This window comes from Chaetodon auriga, chromosome 18 (genome assembly GCF_051107435.1).
Source record: "Chaetodon auriga isolate fChaAug3 chromosome 18, fChaAug3.hap1, whole genome shotgun sequence".
Lineage (NCBI taxonomy): Eukaryota > Metazoa > Chordata > Actinopteri > Chaetodontiformes > Chaetodontidae > Chaetodon > Chaetodon auriga.
Window position 1 is genome coordinate 13,434,978 of NC_135091.1, and position 20,023 is coordinate 13,455,000.

The window sequence follows — 20,023 nt, forward strand, 5'->3', positions numbered from 1 at the left end:
CTCAGCTCCATATTCACAGATATTCATCCCCTGATACCTTTTCTTTTTGTCAAGAGAGGATATAAAAGCTTTAAGAGACCATGAATACCTCACTGTCTGTGTCTGAGCACCTGTCTGAGTGATACTTACTCAGTAGTAGTCACACACAGAGTCCATTTTACATAATGCAGCTATTCTGTAAGTTTATGTTCCTATGACACAGCCCATGTGATCATCTGTGGGAGTGTGTGGTAAATCAATTTTAGGTTTGAACTCAGTCTGGATTCTGGCCTCTTATCTGTGTCTGTCTGCATTTCTTTTGTATTTTTCAGTCTGTGCAGATGACAACGAACACAACTCAAAGAATGACAGCAATCAGTTGAAGGGTGTGTTGAAACTTGCGTCAGCATGCAGGCTCATTTAAGGAAGTAATCTTCTCTCTGAAGTAGGACTTTCATAATGACGTGCAATGCTGAACCAGTGCCCAGAGGTGCTAAAAAGGTTAGTTAATCAATAGTAAGATATCGAAGTAACTTTCCAAGGGGATCACACACTCCATCTCACCCCTGGAAATATTTATTGAACATTATTCAGAATGTATTTGAGGACTGAAAATCACTGTTAGCGGTTACAAACAAAGAAAGCCTTAATGGCCGGTGTGACATTCCCATTTTAGTATAATTAAAACATGTAAAAATGTAGATTGGTCAGAGGTTTATGGCTGTAAAGTTTAGTGAATTTCATTTCTGGACTAAAAGCTCCGTAGCATGGAGGAGTGTGCGATATGCTATTCTTAGAGGTTATTTGACGCACTAAGCTACAATACTGGAGGGATTTCTCTATCCAATAATTACTGTTCACTTAGTGCCAGACTCCCCACACAGCAGCGTGTCCTCGTCTCGTCTCGTGGGATCAGTAACAAGGATGTTTCCCTGGAAACTGGACAGCTCTATCATATGTAATTGGGTAATCCCTGAGCTGCTGACAGAAAAATAATAGCTTTTGGGACTCTCAAAATACCCCAGCCAACACTGAGCATGATATGTCTGTTTCATAACCTGGATTCACCGTTCACATAACGAATGGATTATTCGGCAGTTACGGTAACATTATAGACATTTTTGACTGTAAATGTATAAATATCAATAAGGTAATATTGAACAGTTAGAAGGTACAGCAAAATGAAAAGAGATCTTACAACTGCAGCATTGCAATCTTTCTATGGAAGAGGGTTTAAAATATGCACAGTGATAGAGGTAAATCAATAATTTATAGACAGGTCTGTGGGTTATTTGGCTGTTAATCTCCATTGGATAAAGATTTTCTTCCACAGACTGCCATGTAAGATTGCTATTTTTTCATCTTGAAAAATAGATGAAAGGCCCAGATCTTTCTTCTGTGGTTTTCACTACCTTGAACTTACATGTTATTACATGTCCTCCCACGCTCTCATTACCAAGCTCAGGAGTATGGCCTATTTGACCCACTAGGGGGCCTCAGGTCATAAATGCACTGTGATCTATGTAATATATTCTCAAAACCAGAAACTCTGGTTGTCTCAAATGAGTCTGTGTTAGTATTTACATTATTTTTTAAAATAATCTGCTTGCAACTAGAAATACACCTGGTGCAAACACTGCTGGTTCGATACCTGTATCCCATAACAAGCTGCACAACTCAAGACTATACAAAACATGTCACTATATGTGAGCTCAAAGGCCTGCTTACTAGCTTTCAGAGCTTTCATCTGCCTGTCACTATATTCTTCAGCAAACCAAGCAAGGTCAGGTGTTAAAATCTGTGCAACTTTGGTCATATGTTATGTTATGTTATGTGTATATGTATTTATATGTATATTTGGGAATGGATGGTTTGTAACCCTTGCATCTCTTCAAAGATGGTCTCGGGTGGCCGATGTAGTGTCTCTCTTGGTTCTCTCTGGCCATCCATTAACTCCTGGCCAAAGACTTTCAGCCCTTCCCTTCTCTTGTGTTCTTTCAACTCCAAGTCCAGGGTCCTTGCTGTTGCACTGATGTTCCCCCAAGATGATGCACGTGTTCCAAGCTCCTCTTCAGTTTTCCTCTATGTCTTGTCTTTAGAGTGTACCAGCAGAAGTCTGTAACAGCAAGATAATGGAGCCCCTCTTTGATGCTTCTTGTGTTCCCCATTGAGTTAGCAGTGTCTGTTGTGGTCTTACATTGAGGTAGAATTCTAATCATTCTCTGTAAGACCACGTTTTTAAGTGACGTCATGTGTCACCTGAGCCAACTGATGTAGACAGTGAGATGAGACTGAAATTAAAGAAATTCTCGTGACTATATATGTGACTAAATGTGTAGAAAATTATTTTTTGAAAAGGCAGCTGCCAGGCATCCAGATGCTCCACACAGACGCACACACCGGTTGACCTCATGGGACACTCGGTGGATGGAGCGTAGTTCTTCCTCCAGGTCAGCGGCGGCGCTACAGGGCTCTTTCCAGCCGGTTGTGTGAGTTGGAACTCGGTATTAAGCTGGTTGGCTGTCACGGGCTGGTTGGTCGGTTGGTTGAGGGTAGCCATGGCTCGACTCGCTGCGCTACTGCTGTTACCGGTTCTTATTGAATCTGTGTTTTCTATTTCTTTCTTTTTACCGGTCAACTCAAGAAAGTGCTTACGAGAGGAGATCCACAAAGACGTCCTCGTCACGGGGGAGTATGAAATTAGCGAACAGGCGAACACCAAAACTAATCTGAAGGTGAGCACAGATCTGCGGCCAGCTACAGTTAACGTAACCAGCTTGTATTAAGGCCGAAATGGCTTCAGCCCGCAAACGTCTGTGTTGAAGTACGCCAGCGGCTACAATGGAAATTCATAGCTTATGTTAAAGATAGTCTGAACTGTTGGTGGAGTACGGCTGGAACGTGTGAGAACTGTTGTTAGCATTGTAGCTAACCTAGGCCCTGAAAACTCGTCTTCCTGGTTTTAGTAGCTAACAGCTAATTAGCTAGCTAATGTCAGCCCTTGCTTTCATTATCGTTAAGATTGCATTTTGACACAAACTCATATCACTCTGATACTAATGAACGTCCATTGTATCAGCGATTGCGGGTGTTTATTGCTTAATTGTTGTGTGTTATTTTGTGTGAAGTAATCCCATATGTGTCATCGGCTAGGCTCTGCTGCTGTTACACGTCAGTCTTATCGTCCATTCAACTGGCATCCACAAGCTAGTAACATTAGCGCATTAGCCGCTTGTATCACATGTCAACGACAGCTAATAACATGATGTACTGTTATTTACCGGTAAATGAATGCGGTATTAAGATCCCCTTTAACGTCATATCTTAAAATAGGGCTTCTGTCCTCACATTGTTATTGACCGCTGCATCCTAATTTAAAAAGAATCGAAATATGTTGTCTAAAACAGTCTCCATGTTTTAACAGCTGTCTCATAAAAACATTAATAGCAAGAGTGCTGCAAATAAGCTGGCAATTATTAGTCTTGGATTAGGTATCACATTTATTATAATGTGTCTGTTTGGACTGCAAGTTTTAACAGTGTTAAATCTGATTATTTTTTAAACAGGCCCAACACAATTTCACAGGGCCAAAGCTGGGATCCTGAAATTGCTTGTGTAATGTTGAATAATTGCCAGTAGATTAATCACTTCAGCAATACAGTTAATATTTTTATCATTGTTTAATTTTGTAGATTACAGATTCTTCCAGCCACACGCTTTACTCCAAGGAAGATGCAACAAAAGGAAAGTTTGCATTCACCACAGAGGACTATGACATGTTTGAGGTGTGCTTTGAGAGCAAATCACCCATGGGTAAGTGTGTTAATCCTCCAAAACCAGGCAGCTCATGGGCACACATTTTAGTTTATTTTGAGACATACTCGCCAAAGGCAATGTCATTATTTTTTCTTTCACTGACAGATATACATGATGACAATTGCTTTGCATGAGTCATTGAGCAAGAGGAAAGATCTAAGAGTCAGGGTTTATGATGAGCAAATGTCCACTGACATTTAGCCCTTTTAGTGATGCTCCATTATACAGTAATTACTGTTTTTGTTTGTTTGTTTGTTTGTTTTACCAGGAAAACCTGCTGAAGTCTGACATTGAAATCTCTCCAGTCATAATGTCTGCTGAAAAGAACTCCATCTAAGCACAATTTGAATAGTATTAAGAATTGAATTTCCACTTGTCATTATGTTTGAAAAATGAATCTTTCCCCTTTTTTTTATTTTAATGTGTACACTTTAGGTAAGCCTACGCAATGAATAAAACAATAGTTTCATTTGTCCAATTGTTGCTTCACTCTGATGAAGCTCATGCTTGGATCGAATACCATAACCTGCCAAACCACCGCAAGGATGAATAACAAAGAGTGAGAAACATCAGACATGGCCAAACAAGCAAACCCTAACAAGTATTTCCTGATGCCATGAGCTCAATGATGAAAGATAATATTTCTCCCATTTGTTCAGGACAGTGAAATCTTTCAGGACATGTGGACTGCCTGTTTTTTTTTTTTTTCTTGTGATATGAACAGATGGTTTTGGATTTAGAGATGTAAATCTATGAAAGTTTGTGAAATGAAGGAATGACAGGAAACTCCATACAGAAAAATGATAGATGGAGTGAAAAGTTTGTTAGTTGCCATGTAAGTGAAAGCTTTTCCAATCCTGGGACTTGCCTAGGTTTGCATAACACAGTGAGAGAACACCATTTAATTCTGTTGATTGCAAATGATGCTAAAATCTCTGCTCTTTTTCATCAGGGACTGGAAGAGTGCCTGACCAGCTGGTCAATCTGGACATGAAGCATGGTGTGGAAGCCAAAAACTATGAAGAGGTAAGTGTTGAAGCCCGAGCCATTTGCTTGCTTTTGTAGAGTGATACAGATACTGTGGATGAAGAAAGTCTGTCTGCAGCTTGTAGACTAGGTCAGTGGATGTAGGTCATTGATCTTGCAGTAGGGGTTTCACTACATACTGTATTCACTATTCTAGTTTTGAACAACTACAAAGCCGTAGGTACATGTTGATCTACTGTCAGTGGTCCTGAGCCTGTTGGAAATGTTAAGGGGCACCCAAATGTCCCTAAATACAACCAAACTTTTGGATTCTTCTTTGAGAAGTTGGTTTTGGACTATGAAAAATTGCAGATTGACCCACTCAGTCAAATATGCAAGCATATTGCTAGTCAGGATAAAGGCCCTCATTTATCAAACTACCTTAGAAACAAAGTGAGTTCACATCCAAGAGATGCGAGAGACATTCAGTCCTTTCCATGTAACTGTTGCACAACATTGAGGTAAGTAGTGATTTCACCAGATTTTAGATTAAGTTGAGCTGTGGAGACAAGAATGCACTGCTCCAGTACTTTCTTTACATATCTGCCTCATTTGAATACTTGCTGTACTTGTGTAGATGTGTTGAGCTGTATTAATGGCTTTTCCAAGTGTCCATTATGAACGAATATGTTTCTTTTATAGGGACACGTTGTGCATCATTGCTTCCATTACTTAGTAGTCCTTCTTTTGAGCATCGATAGCACTTGTTACTGTGGCTGCTTCAGGCAACACTTAAAAATAAGTATGGAAGTGATAAAAGCCCTGTGATCTGAGAATCACCCCCCTTCCCACACATGCTGCATGAACATGACGTTCTTTTCTGCTGAGGGAGCTGGTAGGCGGATGTTCAGGGAGAGCTCAAGTGGGCATGCCTGTCTGTGGGCAGGAAGGTGGAGCTGAAATTACACATGTATTCACCTACGTAGATAGGTGTGCTTCTGAGAACACATTTGCAAGCTGTTCATGATGATGTATGTATTGGCATTTGGTAAAGAAGCTGTCTGTTACACAATGTTTTAGAATGTACTTGGCAGATGCAAGCCACACTCTTCAATGTTTCTTTGTTCTCCACTCATTTGATGTCATTTGCTTGCTGCATCACAGCCAGATTTTCTATGCAAGCTCTTAATGGGTAAACGTCCATGTCCGTGGCTGCTGCACAATTTAAAGCAGTTTGGTTCATTTTCTGCAGACCAAAGAGAACAGAGGCATTGCTGCTGTTTGGTTTTTGTGCATTTAAACTACACACAGACTACAGAAGAACTGACAGTTGTAAACATGTCATAGTGATGAATGAATAACTTATTCATTGAGCTGTTTGGGGGGCTTGTTATGCATAATCAATACCACACAGACCATAGAGTTCATTCTTGTGTCAGACAGCTAGTCGTGCTAAAAGAGCACAAGCAGAAATGGCTGTCGTGAACATTATCAGTTGAGACTACTACTAAACTTCCATGATAAATGAAATAACAATAGACTGCTACAGGTGTTGAAGGAGAGGAAGTGTCCTCACCTGCACCACAACAGGATGCAAAATGGTTGACATTATCAGATAAAACTTGCAAACTTGTTCACTTTAGCTGTTAGAGATGCACACGTCACACATTCCTATCACACTATCTTGTGGTTGGCCCAGCCACACCAGAGTTTGTTAAATAGACACACCTTCTCTGGCAGTGCAGCTGTTCTGTTCACACCAAAGTTCAAATGGCAGCTTTCCCAGAAGCCTAGTTGAACAGGAGTAAATGGCCAAACAGCATTTGTTAGAACACTTGAGGTGTATACACAGGCAAAGAGTGACACCTGCTGGACAATGTATATAATAGCACAGCTTAAAGATTCGTTCTATATTTTCTACCACTGGCATTTCAGTAGCTTCTGTTCTGTCCCTCCAGATTGCCAAGGTGGAGAAGCTGAAGCCTCTGGAGGTCGAGCTTAGGCGACTGGAGGACCTGTCAGAATCCATTGTCAATGACTTCGCTTACATGAAGAAGAGGGAGGAGGAGATGCGGGACACCAATGGTAAGAAAACAACACCGTTAGCCATTTGCTGAAACAGCACATAATCGCTAACTCTCTCAATCCCAAAACCCAGGGTTTCCATGTTCATTCAGTGTGAGCACAAAAGTCACAGTTCTGGCTGTGCAGGAAGGCCAATTTAAAACATGTTAGTACAATGTGAAAGATTAGTAAAAATGCAGTGTCTGTCCAGCTTTGTGAAGTGTAAGGATTCAATTACCTAAGGGATAAAGAGTCAGATCTCTTTTTGTCAAGTTAGTTCATTGTATGAACCAAAAGTCACTAAGCACTAACATCTTTTTTCATCACTCTCCAGAGTCCACCAACACACGTGTGCTGTACTTCAGCATATTCTCCATGTGCTGTCTCATTGGACTGGCCACATGGCAGGTCTTCTACTTGCGGCGCTTCTTCAAGGCAAAGAAGCTGATTGAGTAGAGCAGCCCCCTAGCTCCTGACCTCGGGAGGAAGCTGCCTGCCGATCAGCCAACACATCCCAACATCCACCCTCTTTGGACCAGCTTCAGCAAACAACAGCAAGTGGGGTTGAGGGGCTCAAATTCTAGTTTTCACAGCTGTCGGAGAAAGAGTATTAAGGTCGTCCTCTGAAAAATGATTCACCTGCTTATTTAGTGGTTTGAAACATGAAAAGCGCTGTAGGGAGAAATGCACTGTGAGACATGGGAGGGGTATGCCCGTCTCCCTCGTACTTCACATTTCTGTCTGCACTGTTTTGAATGTTGCTTCTTCCTGAATAAGAACTTGTTCCTTCAATCAGTTGAAAGGGTGATGTTTGATTTTGGGCTCAGTTTGAATGGATGTGCCATGAGCGAATGTCTTTTGCCCTTCTGTTGATGTACACATTATTTGCCATGCCAAGCAAACTAGATCCTTGGTGCCCTTTTATCAATTGAAGGCTATTTGAAAAGTGGTTTGTTAATTCGATGAGAATATTGACAACCACTTAACATCTGTGTTATGTCACTTAATTTGCATACATGTTTGGTAGCTAAATTTAACCGTGTCTTTAGTTTGTTTTCATATTGTAAATGCTACTTAGTTGCTTCTACAGGTATATTTTTTTTCGGGGGGGTTGTGAGTTGTCAGAGTAATATTCTCTTAGTTATAAATTAGGTCACTTCTATGAGCTCTTGCACGTTCTAGTTTTGTTTTTGGAAAACTTTGTCACCAATCAAGAGTAGCAAGAAACAAAAAAGCTTGTTGCAGCATTGTGCTGTGTGTACATGCTATGAGTAATTTAACCACCTGACTTCTGTGATGCAATTCATCTATATTTGTGCAAGGTTCTCTTGTCAGAGTGCAGTGGACAGAGGTTTTCACGGAATATGTAAAGTACGTTATCCAAACATTTTCTGAAATTTCCTTTCAGTCATATGACCTCTATCTTTACACACTGGTTCATTCAGTTATCCTTTTGTAATTTTCAAGATATCACTTCCCTTGCAGATCCATCCAGTGTGCTTCTTTTCTTTTGAAATACTTAAGAGGCTTGGGTTACATGAGAATGTGGGTGGTTGCAAATATTCAGACAGGAATTAATTGAGGCATCTGTCATGGATACATTTTTAACAATGAACATGCGCATTGTGCGCAATCAATGATTTTTATGTTGACTGATAAATTTTGTAAATTTGTGTTGGGCTTTTATTCAATAAAATATTGGATGGATTTACATTAGTTATGGCGTAATCTAGCATGTATTTCCCACTTGAGATGCGAACATATGGGATGACTTAAAAAACAAAAAACAATGTATTATCAGACTAAATTTAATTTCTACCTGTTTGCGAGTACAATGTTCATGTGTAATTCCTGACCACAGCTCTTCACATCACATGTGCACTCCGAAGACCAGATGGAGTCATTACATTCACTGGGAAGACACTTTAATCTAAATTTCCAGTAAGTGCATTCAAACTCCATAGCAACAAGAGCTAGTTGTCATTAAAAATTGAGCACGTCCCTCTCAAACAGCTACAAGCATTGATAGTGCTGCAGCACAAGAGCTCACTGTGGCCCTCATAAGTCATCAGAGCTCCACAACAGAAGATGAGAATGTTTCAGCTATCAAACATAGAGTTTAGAAAATTCCTACATTATCTTGCAATAAAATCCATGATGCTTGATGGTCACAAATGTGAAGAGTTGAAGGATATAGACACACTATGCCTGTCTTCTCATTAATGTAGATTTCAGGCAGGTTTCAAACATCCTGGGTAAAGAGCCCTCTAAGGATTCTTGGCGCCCAGGCTGAAAACGAAATCTTCTCTGCTGTAAGTGGCTGTGACACACCTTGACTATGAGGGTGGAACAGTCCACTTACCATCACAATTCACCAGCTGATCTCTGGATTCGACAGACCACAAGTAAAAGCCTTGTGAGGTGAGAAGACATCAAATGGAATTAAAAGTGCCAATGACACAACCAGCTTATATGAATGCATTCAATGTGTTTGAGTTGATCTGCATGATCTCCAAGTCGAAAGCGACAATATCAGGATAAGACCAGTAAAGTGGTAGTGGTCCATACTCAGCTGGTCTCTGAAGAATGGAGTTGACAGTTATTATTCAGAGATTTGGTTGGTCAGATCTGTGGACTGCTCACCTTTCAGAGAATGGTCGCACAGTCTCCTCCTGTTTGGAACAAAGCTACAAGGCCGTCACGAACACTTCCCACTGGGCCATCAACTCTGGGAATCAGGTCTTGAGATGCAGAGTTTGTGACGAACACACAACACTTGTGCAGTTTTATTGAATGCCTCGAAATATACCACTGACTCTAAATAAGAGGACTAAAGGGAAATGAGACAAAGAGTCTGCAGCCTTGCCGGTGGCTCAGTGAGGCTGTGCTTTGTGCTACATGTTAATGTAAGTATGCTAACATGCTGTTGCCAAGCAGGTATAATGTTTACCATGGTCACCATCTTAATTAGGGATGTCAGCTTGCTAATATTTGCTAATTTGCGCTGAACACAGCGTGCAGCTGTGGCAGATGGGAATATCAGTAGTTTTGCAGGTATTTGGTCATAAAACCCAAGGACAATTTTAAATGTGGACCTGATGATGACACCAGAAAACAGTTCAGTTCATGTTGTGGGGAACACAAGTCTGTGTACCAAATGTCACAGCAATCCGTCCAATAACTTGAGATATTTCAGTCTGGACCGAAGTGATGGACTGACCAACAAGCAGATAGGCCGGCTGAAAAAGAAGGAGGCTGACAACCTTAACGTATAGTCTTCTTGACTTCAGACTTAAACCTGTTGCATGTCTTGTTGTCATGCTGTCTGAAAAACAAAAATAAATCAAGAAAAAAAAAAAAAAAAAAAATCTAATAAAAAAGACAAATGTGGTTCTGTGACACTGCATGTACTATAGATTTACAATGAGTCTATATTATACATGTAGGCTGTTTACATCGGGTTATTATTATTTTTTTTTTAGAGGATAGATATCTTTCAATATTTCTTTCAAAATAACTAACCCAATGAAAGAGTATCTTAATCAAACGCAGTGTTTTTTATGTTCCCCCATCTATCACCAATGTGAAAGAGATAAAGTGAACTTCCGGGTCATTTCCGGCCAGCTAACTGAAGGGAACAGATTCTGAAGGGGACAGAACCTGCCATGACACCGGTCTGTAGTAATGACTGACCGGGCCGCGTTGGATATTTTTGTGGGAAAAAATCCGACAAATGAAACTCACACCAGCGCAATATCTAAAACTTGAGTACTCTGGGTGCCTCATTAAACACCTAAACACTACTACAATCATTGTCAGTTGTTCGCTAACGTACTGCAAACTTGATGCAAAGACTTGTGAGGCCGTCCACCAATCAAATGAAAGCACAGTCATAATCACCCGGATGTACTCCTGAAGTACTTCCTTGTCAAAACATTTTTGGTTGGTAGGGATATTGGACATTTTTACTCTGACAGCAAGTCGACTTTAGAACAGCTATGCCGGGCCCAGACAAAGAAACGGACCTGACGGAGAGAATTGAAGCGTTTCTGTCCGACCTGAAGCGTGGAGGGAGCGGGACGGGACCGCTGCGGGGCTCGGCGGAGACAGCCCGGGAAACGACAGCCCTGCTCCGGAGAATCACAGCTCAGGCGCGGTGGAGCAGCGCAGGTACCTCATGACAGTCTTTTTCTGAATTTACTCTTTAACTCAGGCATTACAGCAGTGCAGGAAACTAGTATGAGAACTGTCATTGTAAGTGAACAGTGTGGACTTCCATCAAATCTGCTGCAACAGCTGTCAGACGTGTAGTTGACACTTCATTGTAACTATGGTGGAGATGCTATTAAAAGTATGACTGGTGATTAAAGCAATAAGAAACGCCAGTCCAAGGTTCAGGGTGTCACTAGCTTAAGCATTTACAGATATGTTATTTCCACTAAAATGCTCTCTGTTTCAGGTGATCTGATGGAAATTATCCGGAAGGAGGGGAGGAGGATGTCTGCTGCCCAGCCATCAGAGACCACTGTTGGCAATATGATCAGACGGGTGCTGAAGATCATCAGAGAGGAATACGCCAGGTGAGGAGGCCAACTGTGACCCTGATTACATCTGGTTTTAAACTGCGACCAGTATCCAGATATGTTATGTGGATAAGGATAAATGCATGTAAATGCAAGGTGTAAATGTGTGATCAGTTAATTTTACAGCTCCATAATTCTGATATATTTTCTGAGGAAGTTTCCTGTAAAAGATTATGTACTTGTTACCAGTTAAACATCAGCTCAATGTAAACCTAAGTAAATATTCATTCTATATTCAGTTAGTATTGGCAAGTTTGTCACAAAGTTACAGAAATGTATAATTAAGTTTTAGAGCAAAATTGCAAATCAGTTCAATATTTCTTTTGTGAAGTTTTTTAAACTCTTATCATCCCCTTGGTGTTTCCCTGTCATATCTGTTCTGTACATGTGTATTTGCCTAATAGGCTTCTTGTCTTGTTTGATGATTAGATCTGCTGGGTAAATGCCTCCTCCTTGTATTCTGCCTTCTCAATCACACAGTGTCTAAATTATGAAAATGAATATTCTGCGAAAACGTCCTTGCTTTGCACAGTTTCTCTTCCTGTGAGCTTGTTTGCTCTGATGTTTTTTGCAGATCTCGAGGTAGCAGCGAAGAGACAGACCAGCAGGAATCTCTCCACAAGCTGCTGACCTCCGGAGGACTCAGCGAGGAGAACTTCAGACAGCATTTTGCCGCCCTCAAAGCCAACGTCATTGAGGCCATCAATGAGTTGCTGACTGAGCTGGGTATGTTTATTCATTTTTTTTTAACAAGGACATAATTTGTCCATCAGCTGGTACAAGATATTCATCAAAGTTTGTGTCTCCCCCCCCCCCCACAATTTTCCCTTTCAGAGGGAACAACTGACAACATTGCGATGCAGGCCCTGGAGCACATTCATTCCAATGAGGTCATCATGACTATTGGCCGCTCTCGCACCGTGGAGGCCTTTCTCAAAGATGCTGCACGCAAACGCAAGTTCCATGTCATCGTGGCAGAGTGCGCCCCCTTCTGCCAGGTATCTGAAACACATCAAAAATGCAAGAAATTCTATGTTCATCTACAACCGAGATTCCAAAGAAGTTGGGGCGCTGTGTCAAATCAGTGAAGCTCATCTTCTCTGTTCACCTCCCACCAGGGACATGAGATGGCAACCAGTCTCTCAAAAGCTGGCATCGAAACAACTGTGATCGCAGACGCCGCCATATTTGCAGTCATGTCTCGTGTTAATAAGGTATTTCACGGCACACAGCACTTTGACACCGTCATGTCAGAGCACATGGGTTAACCTGTGAGGTGATCGCTCTCTTCAGGTCATCATTGGTACACAGACAGTTCTGGCAAACGGAGGGCTGAGGGCTGTCAATGGGACACACACTCTCGCCCTTGCAGCCAAGCACCACTCAACACCTCTGATTGTTTGCGCTCCAATGTTCAAGCTCTCGCCTCAGGTAAGATGAAACCGGAGTCCGCCAAATATTCGTAATTTGTGCTGACAAGACGTGATAATGAAATGATTTGTGTCTTTAGTTCCCAAATGAAGAAGATACCTTCCATAAGTTTGTCTCCCCACATGAGGTTCTTCCTTTCACCGAAGGTAACTCTGATATCCCAAACAAAATGCTTCTCAGTTTTATCTTCATCTTTTGAACAACAAAATGTTTTAGCCTTTAAAATAAATGTTTCACTTTTTGAGAAGAATATCCTAAAGTGTGTTTTCTGAGGAATTCACAGTTTGCAATTTGTATTTTAGGTGAGATTCTCTCAAAGGTGAACGTGCACTGTCCAGTGTTTGACTATGTCCCACCGGAGCTCATCACACTGTTCATCTCCAACATTGGAGGACATGCACCGTCATACATCTACCGACTGATGAGTGAACTTTACCACCCAGAAGACCACGAACTTTAATCAGTGTAATTAACAAATAAATTAAATAAAATAATTAATGCACTGTCATTCGTCTCTCTTTTGGTGAGGCTGATGCTGTGTGGAAGGAGTTCTTCTGGGAATGTTCCTGAAACTTAAATGTAGCTGTGAGAGCAAAAATACTTTTTAGTTTCATACAGCAATTCTTCACAGAAGTTTAGCAAAATGTTAAAAGATTTCTATGTTATCAACATATAACATCAATATCTAAAAATCGAAATGGTTTATTTTGAAGTGGGGGAGAAAAATCAAACAGTCCAGTTAAACTCTGGTTCAGCAACATGAAGACTCTGCAGATACTCGATGGATCAATCAACCTCAAAGCATGGATTGTAATTTGTGGAGGCCCTCTGTGTTTCAGTGTTCACTTCATTCAAACAGTTGTTTCACTTTCACTAGAATGAAACTATGGCCACAAGAACACTGATAAAGCTGAATGGAAAGTGTGTTTATGAGTAACTCACCAGGAAGCCGTTTAATGTGTGTAGTTTTAGTTTGCCTCCACCTGCAGGACACCACGAGAAGCGTTCAGAGGGGCTGGCGTAGTTGCAGGTGTCCTCCAGGTGGAGGCGCTGTAAAACAAGCAGAACAGAAGATTTGTGAGGGATTTTCACAGGAATAAGAGGATGAAGAAGCGGTGATGAAGCTGCTGTGTGGTATAAAGATGTAACATGTCGGTGTGTGTGTTGTGACAGTGGTTTGTTGACGGTAGAAAAAGACTGGGTCCCGCTGTATTACTCAGGCTGCGCTACAGCGTCTATTCACAGGCGCGATCCCACTACTGAGCGGCACGGGGGCTTTGACCTGCTCCGTTTCCGACCTGGGCCGGTGCACCCCTCCTTAGACGACCTGGTGGTCCCGAGCTCCCCCAGGAGCACCATATCGATACCGAACTTAGTGCGGACACCCGATCGGCATAGTCCGCTGCAGCTCAGAGCTCCTGAGCTCAAACGATCCGCCAGCCTCAGCCTCCCGGTAGCTTGGATTACAGGCGCGCGCCACCGCACCCGGCAGCAGAGAGGGGAGCTCATAGTGCTTATAACTTCGACAAATGTGACGTCATCACTGCGGAGGCTTCTAGCGGTGGGAAATAAAACTGCATCTGCGGTGATGAAGGCTGATCCTACAGCTAAAACTGCGTAATCTCTCGTTTTAAATTCTCTGATTTGTTTATCTTTTAAATTAAGGTCTCATGTATCCTTTAGTTTCCAAGATGTTTATTATTTAAAAAAAAAAAAAAAAAAAAAAAAAAAGGTGTTTGCGTGTGTGTAATGAACGTTGTTTCTAAGCTTCACACTACCAGATATACTGAATCCTAAATTCTATACCTTCTTAGAAATACTGGAAGCAGTGTATAAAATCTTCATCATGTATTTTTTATTCATAGAATGTAATTCTCTTAAACCCCCCAAATTCATATCCAGCAAGAAGGAGAAGGATGTCACCTCACATACATACAGAGATGGATCTAGAGTAATTGTAATATCCAACCACAAGGTGACTCCCCTCCCTTCTTTATTTAAAGGTGTGAGACAGTCCTAACTAAAAATCCACTGGGAGTGTTAATGTGTTGCCATGTGTAGCGTTGTGTTGAGTGGTTGGATGTGAAGGCTTGGGATGAGGGTCAGTGGGGAGCATGAGAAGTGTTTCGGCACCCCGCTACGGTCTAACAGAGAGAGTGTATTGTTCTCTGACCTAAATTTCTTGACCTGGAACTGCATAAAAAAAAGGTCAGCATGAATGGGACGCAGCAACATGTCTTCACTCTCCACTGCGCTGGTCAGACCATGACATCATCCAACTGCCAAACAACATTTTCTGACAATTAGCCCCTCTGAAAAGAGCCGCAAACAGCCAGACATATGTGATCTCAGCTTCACCAAATGCTACAAAATCATGATTCATCTGAAAGATATAAGAGATGTATGATAAAACATTCAGAGAGAATCTCATTCTGATAATAATAATAACAACAAAAATAATAATAATAATAATACCAAGCATGTCTTTCCTGATGTCATATCAGGCATTAAATTGATTTTTTTTTTTTTAAAGGATTCTGCCTCTACCAGAGAAAAATGGCCCCAGTCTCTTCGTTAAAGCTGCAACCTCCAAGTTCTGTGCGATGATTGTCTTTTTTCATGACAAATTTCTATTTTTTTTTAATTAAAATAAATGTAAGGAAATTGTTAGAAAATAATCTATATACACATAGTAAAGGAACAAAAACAAGAGATGGGCTATCTGGTTTCTGAGAAATTATCAAGAAAAAGCCTCCAAACATCCAAAACATTCTGTGTTGTAGAATTATGTTGTTGTTGTTGAACGATAAAAGTCATCTTTTTTAAACAATTTTTAAACAAATGTGATAATTTTCACTTAAATAGTATATTTTTTTAGCTGTGCCCATGGCTAACATCAATGCCTGTTGATGGCTTTACAAAGTACTCCCGTCATAGCAGAATTACAGAGAGCATTGTTCATATTCTTATGCCTGTGACTTGTTTATTTCTAACATGTCCTGTCATTACAGTCGCTGTTATTCCCTGCTGATAGCAGTCAGTCATGATTCTCACCTGTCAACACACCTGGCCCTTAATGAACAGAACATACACCTGCACACAGACACGAGTTAACTGCCTGATTGTCAGTGCAGCTTCATGTCTTTGTGCTCCAGCCATATGTTCCTGTTCCGCCTGCCTTGTTCCTTTTGGGCTTTTGCCTTCACCAGCTGCCTGTCTGTTGCTGACTTCTGGCCTTGAACACAACATAAACCTCACTTTTATCCTTTCTTGCTTTGCCTTTGGGATTTTGCTCTTGAGTCTGCATTTCACCCACAAGAACCACATTTAGATGAGACAGGAAGACACTGATGTGACTGTCTTTTGCTTGCAGTCTCATGAACATCTCCAACACATCCAGTGGCATCATCACATTTACGGGCGTGTCTTGGCGAGGTCCCACTTGTCATTTTTCTGTGCCCACGAGCTCGTCTTGGTGCGTAGAAGAGGAGGAGGAGAAGGCGGAGGGAGCAGATAAATCTCATTCTCTTTTTCATCACACTGACTTCATTCTTCACAGCCCTTTGATGAGACAGGGGAGCAAACCTGGGTGGAGATTGGAGATTTACGGCTGACAGCAGTGTGCAGGCTATTAAAGCCCAGCGTCCTGCTAATGACCAGCCAGTGCAATCACACGGAGAGGAGTACAGTATGTATAGAGCCCATCGATTGAGTGTCATCCTTTGGGACGTGTAAGCTGTAGTCTGACCCTGTCGCTTCAAAGGACAACAAGATTCATCTTTATTTTCAAATCAAAACTCATGTTGGATTATATGGTGTTGTATATCTGACCTCAAACAACATGTTTTTGTGTTATGGTTTACAGGTACTCAGCAAAAAACTAATTCACCAGATTAAACACTGCTGAGTGGCAATTACTTGATCAGAGTGGGGAGTCGTGTGCAAAATAGCTACAAAATGATCCCTCCATGGTGTGAATGAATGCATCGTGCTGCCACCGCCCCCCAACATACACACGCGACATCATCATTCCTTTTACCCCCACTGGGGTATTGACGTGCAGCCGGCAGCCCAGCTGTTGCTGCCCAGTGATGCAGCGTGTTGTCATCAGAGTGGTGGCGTCCCAAAGGACAGCAGAGATGAGCGCTGTAATTAGCGGGGAACGAGACCAGCGGCAAGCCGAGTGTTCCTGCGGGGCCCCTGGAGGCCTCAGGGGACCTTTAAGACGCGTGGCTAACCTGTGGGGCACTACCTGTGGCTTCCAGCGCAGAGTCAGAGCATAAAGTGCTGATTGGTTACACCTAAAGCAGTGAAAACAAGCACACACAGAGAGAGGTGAATATGGCTCATAATCAGAACAGAACAGAATAATCAATTTTTGATTATAAGAACCAGTAAGAACTAATTCATTACTTCAAACAAGACCCTGGCTTTTCATGAAATAAGAGTCAATAACACCTAAGTTGCAGAAATAGATTCATTATGATTAATATTTTCTGTAGTTTAATCTTATTGCAATGTATTAAGTTTCATTTCTGATGTGGCAAAAATGATCCAAGCACAGGAGTAAGTGTAAGTAACATGTTCTTAATCTGCTGGGGGTCAAAGTTAATCATGCAAGTACCCTTTGCACTAAAAATACCACCTAATAGATTCATTCTTTTATATCAGTTCAAAGCTAAAATCAGTCAATAAGCTAAAAGCAAGAAAATTGCTGAAAAATTCTGATAATTGATTAATTGCTTAGGTCATTTATCATGCATTGTTTTCTATCAATTATGGACTAAATCAAATAATTGATAGATTAATTGATATATAGACCTTGACATGCTACATGCTAAGAAGAGGAGTTATGCTTAATCTCAGTTTGAATGTGGTCACTTGTTTTGGCCATAGTTTATTTAATTTTATTATCATTCCAAATGCAATTTTCTTGACTGTCAAAATGAAGCTCGCCATGTCTTGTTACTCTCACACTGTTAGCATGTACAATAATAAATTACTTATGTTGTTTGTATGTGTGTGTGTGTGTGTGTGTGTGTGTGATGCCCCCCTGTCTGTCCGTGTCTGCGTTCGCTGGTGTGTGCAGGTGTATGACGGCTGCTTGTGCTCCATCTGCGTCTGCTGCTGATGAGTAGAGCCATGAAATAGATCCAGCTGGAGATGTGCAGAAGAGACTGCGGCCTCCTGGGAAATCATCCACACCTCCACCAGCACCGTGTCAACTTCTTTAGTACCCCAGAGAGCTATCAATAAGTGGGTAATTGAATTTTAAGCACAAACACTGCCGCCAAATGAGCGTCGACAGGTGTGTGCGTGTGTGTGTGTGTGTGTGTGTGTGTGTGTGTGTGTGTGTGTGTGTGATGGGGGATGTTTAGCTGTGCGAACATGGTGAGGCTGTCATCCAGCCCTCTGGGGGTTTGCACAGGAAGGATGAATGTTTAATCCATTAAATAACAATTACTGACTGTAATGGTCCAGAGTGGCTACTGGAAGGAGGGAGGGTGGGAGGCAACATGGCTGAACTGCTCACGTGTCTGAAAATGAGTTTGCTTCTTCGTGACACAAAGCATCCTTACATCACAGTGTTCGAGTCAACATGTTCACCACACAGACTGAGTAACACTGTGTGTTGTGGGGGGAATATTTGGAGGTTTTACATGTCCAGCAGTTAAAAACATGCACATTTCACAGGCTGATTCTAGTATTTTTAGACACAATACATTTAAATTAGATTATATTTGGGATACACAATGACAAATAACAACAGAGGCACACGTCAGAGAGGTAACCTTGAAAGATGCACTGCAACAGTGGTAACACAACACACAAAATACATCGTAAGCGATGCACCTACTAAGAAACCCCATAAATTCAGTAATACTATGAAAGGAAAGCTTTAAAATGCACAAAACTCCATAACAGATGTGACCTTCAGTAATGTATTTCTGCTTCTGTCAGACCTTTTTATGAATTAGGAGTCAAACTAGTTAACCAGCTTTCAGACCAGTATGTGGGTGAATTAAATGATATTTTTTAAAATTATGGGTCTGTAATTTCCCGGTTCTTTCCTCCCTGGAAAGAATTATGTGATCTACTAATTAGACGAAAAATACAGACATTAATTGAGTTTAGAAACGGTTGTTGATTTTCCTAGAGAAACTTTCAATATGGAAAATTGAAATAAGTTTCTGGTGTCTTATGTGGACTTCACCTCATGGCCTCAGTATTTGTAAAGTTTCAAGATAAATATCTGACATATTTTCACTTCAAATATTTTGCTAACTGATTTATAACTACACTAACTGTTCAGGTCATCTATGCAACTCATGCTCTTCATACAATGAAAGTGCCACAATGAGGTGCACATTGTTTAACTAGTAGTGTATAAAGGTAAAATGTTGAAGCTAATTTCATTGTCCTCCAAATTCATTCCCATCTTATTTTTCCTCCAAATGATAATGATAGTGTATGAAATGATAATAATAATGAAAATAAATTACTACATATAGACACATAGATGCAGATGCCTGCATATCAACTGAAAAATCCACACTCATTTGTAATCAAACAATATGCTGATGACTTCCTTACATAAATCAAAGGTGATGCCAATATTTCATTCAGAAAAAAAAAATCACTTGTAACAGCAGCTTGAGAGTCAGAAGTGAACAGATGTTTGGGGAGATTACATCTCCATTCTGACTGTAAATGAAGTATGTGGACTGCATGACAAAAGAATTTTCTGCAGTCTGAGGCTGCAAGTGTGAGGAAAGATAGTGACAAAAACACAGGGTATTAATGCCAGGGAAATCATAAAAAATAGGAGGGTGGAATCAAAAGCTATCAAAACTCTGTTCAGGGTCAAAAATGAATCAAAAAGCTGGTGACAGAAGGAGGTTCGGTATTTCATAAGGTCACAGCTAACTGCAAAGTGACCCTCAGCTTTTTGAGAAGTTTTTGATCATTTGTGTCACTGGGAGAAAAACACTGTGGACAACACCTGATTTGCAATTATTGATCAATTATGTGAACACTTGCTAATATTCATTACATCTGTGCAACCATCTTAATAATATTACATATTGACTGTGCTATATATTTGATAGCATGCAATAGTACAAAAACTTTTTTAGTATCCATATCTCACACATGCAATTCAAAATGTTCTGTTGTGAAACTGA

At 41.0% G+C, this 20,023-nt stretch overlaps 2 protein-coding genes across 2 annotated transcripts; both read left to right on the plus strand.

Annotated features, from left to right (window-relative positions):
* Window positions 1-2,476: 2,476 nt before the first annotated feature.
* Window positions 2,477-8,541, plus strand: tmed10 (transmembrane p24 trafficking protein 10). Its single transcript, XM_076756693.1, has 5 exons — window positions 2,477-2,714; window positions 3,672-3,792; window positions 4,748-4,821; window positions 6,720-6,846; window positions 7,160-8,541. The coding sequence occupies exons 1-5, from the start codon at window positions 2,538-2,540 to the stop codon at window positions 7,279-7,281; spliced, it is 621 nt and encodes a 206-aa protein (XP_076612808.1). The 5' UTR covers window positions 2,477-2,537; the 3' UTR covers window positions 7,282-8,541.
* A 2,204-nt stretch (window positions 8,542-10,745) lies between these two features.
* Window positions 10,746-13,345, plus strand: eif2b2 (eukaryotic translation initiation factor 2B, subunit 2 beta). The gene is made up of 8 exons (XM_076756378.1): window positions 10,746-10,995; window positions 11,285-11,405; window positions 11,983-12,134; window positions 12,243-12,406; window positions 12,527-12,622; window positions 12,702-12,839; window positions 12,919-12,985; window positions 13,142-13,345. Exons 1-8 carry the CDS (start codon window positions 10,824-10,826, stop codon window positions 13,297-13,299), a joined length of 1,068 nt encoding a protein of 355 aa, XP_076612493.1. The 5' UTR covers window positions 10,746-10,823; the 3' UTR covers window positions 13,300-13,345.
* Window positions 13,346-20,023: the final 6,678 nt, after the last annotated feature.

Coding starts and splice junctions, on each gene's coding strand:
- tmed10 (XM_076756693.1), top strand. CDS start 2,538: ATGGCTCGACTCGCTGCGCTACTGCTGTTACCGGTTCTTATTGAATCT. Junction 2,715..3,671: donor ACACCAAAACTAATCTGAAG/GTGAGCACAGAT, acceptor TTAATTTTGTAG/ATTACAGATTCTTCCAGCCA. Junction 3,793..4,747: donor TGAGAGCAAATCACCCATGG/GTAAGTGTGTTA, acceptor CTTTTTCATCAG/GGACTGGAAGAGTGCCTGAC.
- eif2b2 (XM_076756378.1), top strand. CDS start 10,824: ATGCCGGGCCCAGACAAAGAAACGGACCTGACGGAGAGAATTGAAGCG. Junction 11,406..11,982: donor ATCAGAGAGGAATACGCCAG/GTGAGGAGGCCA, acceptor TGTTTTTTGCAG/ATCTCGAGGTAGCAGCGAAG. Junction 12,986..13,141: donor GGTTCTTCCTTTCACCGAAG/GTAACTCTGATA, acceptor TTTGTATTTTAG/GTGAGATTCTCTCAAAGGTG.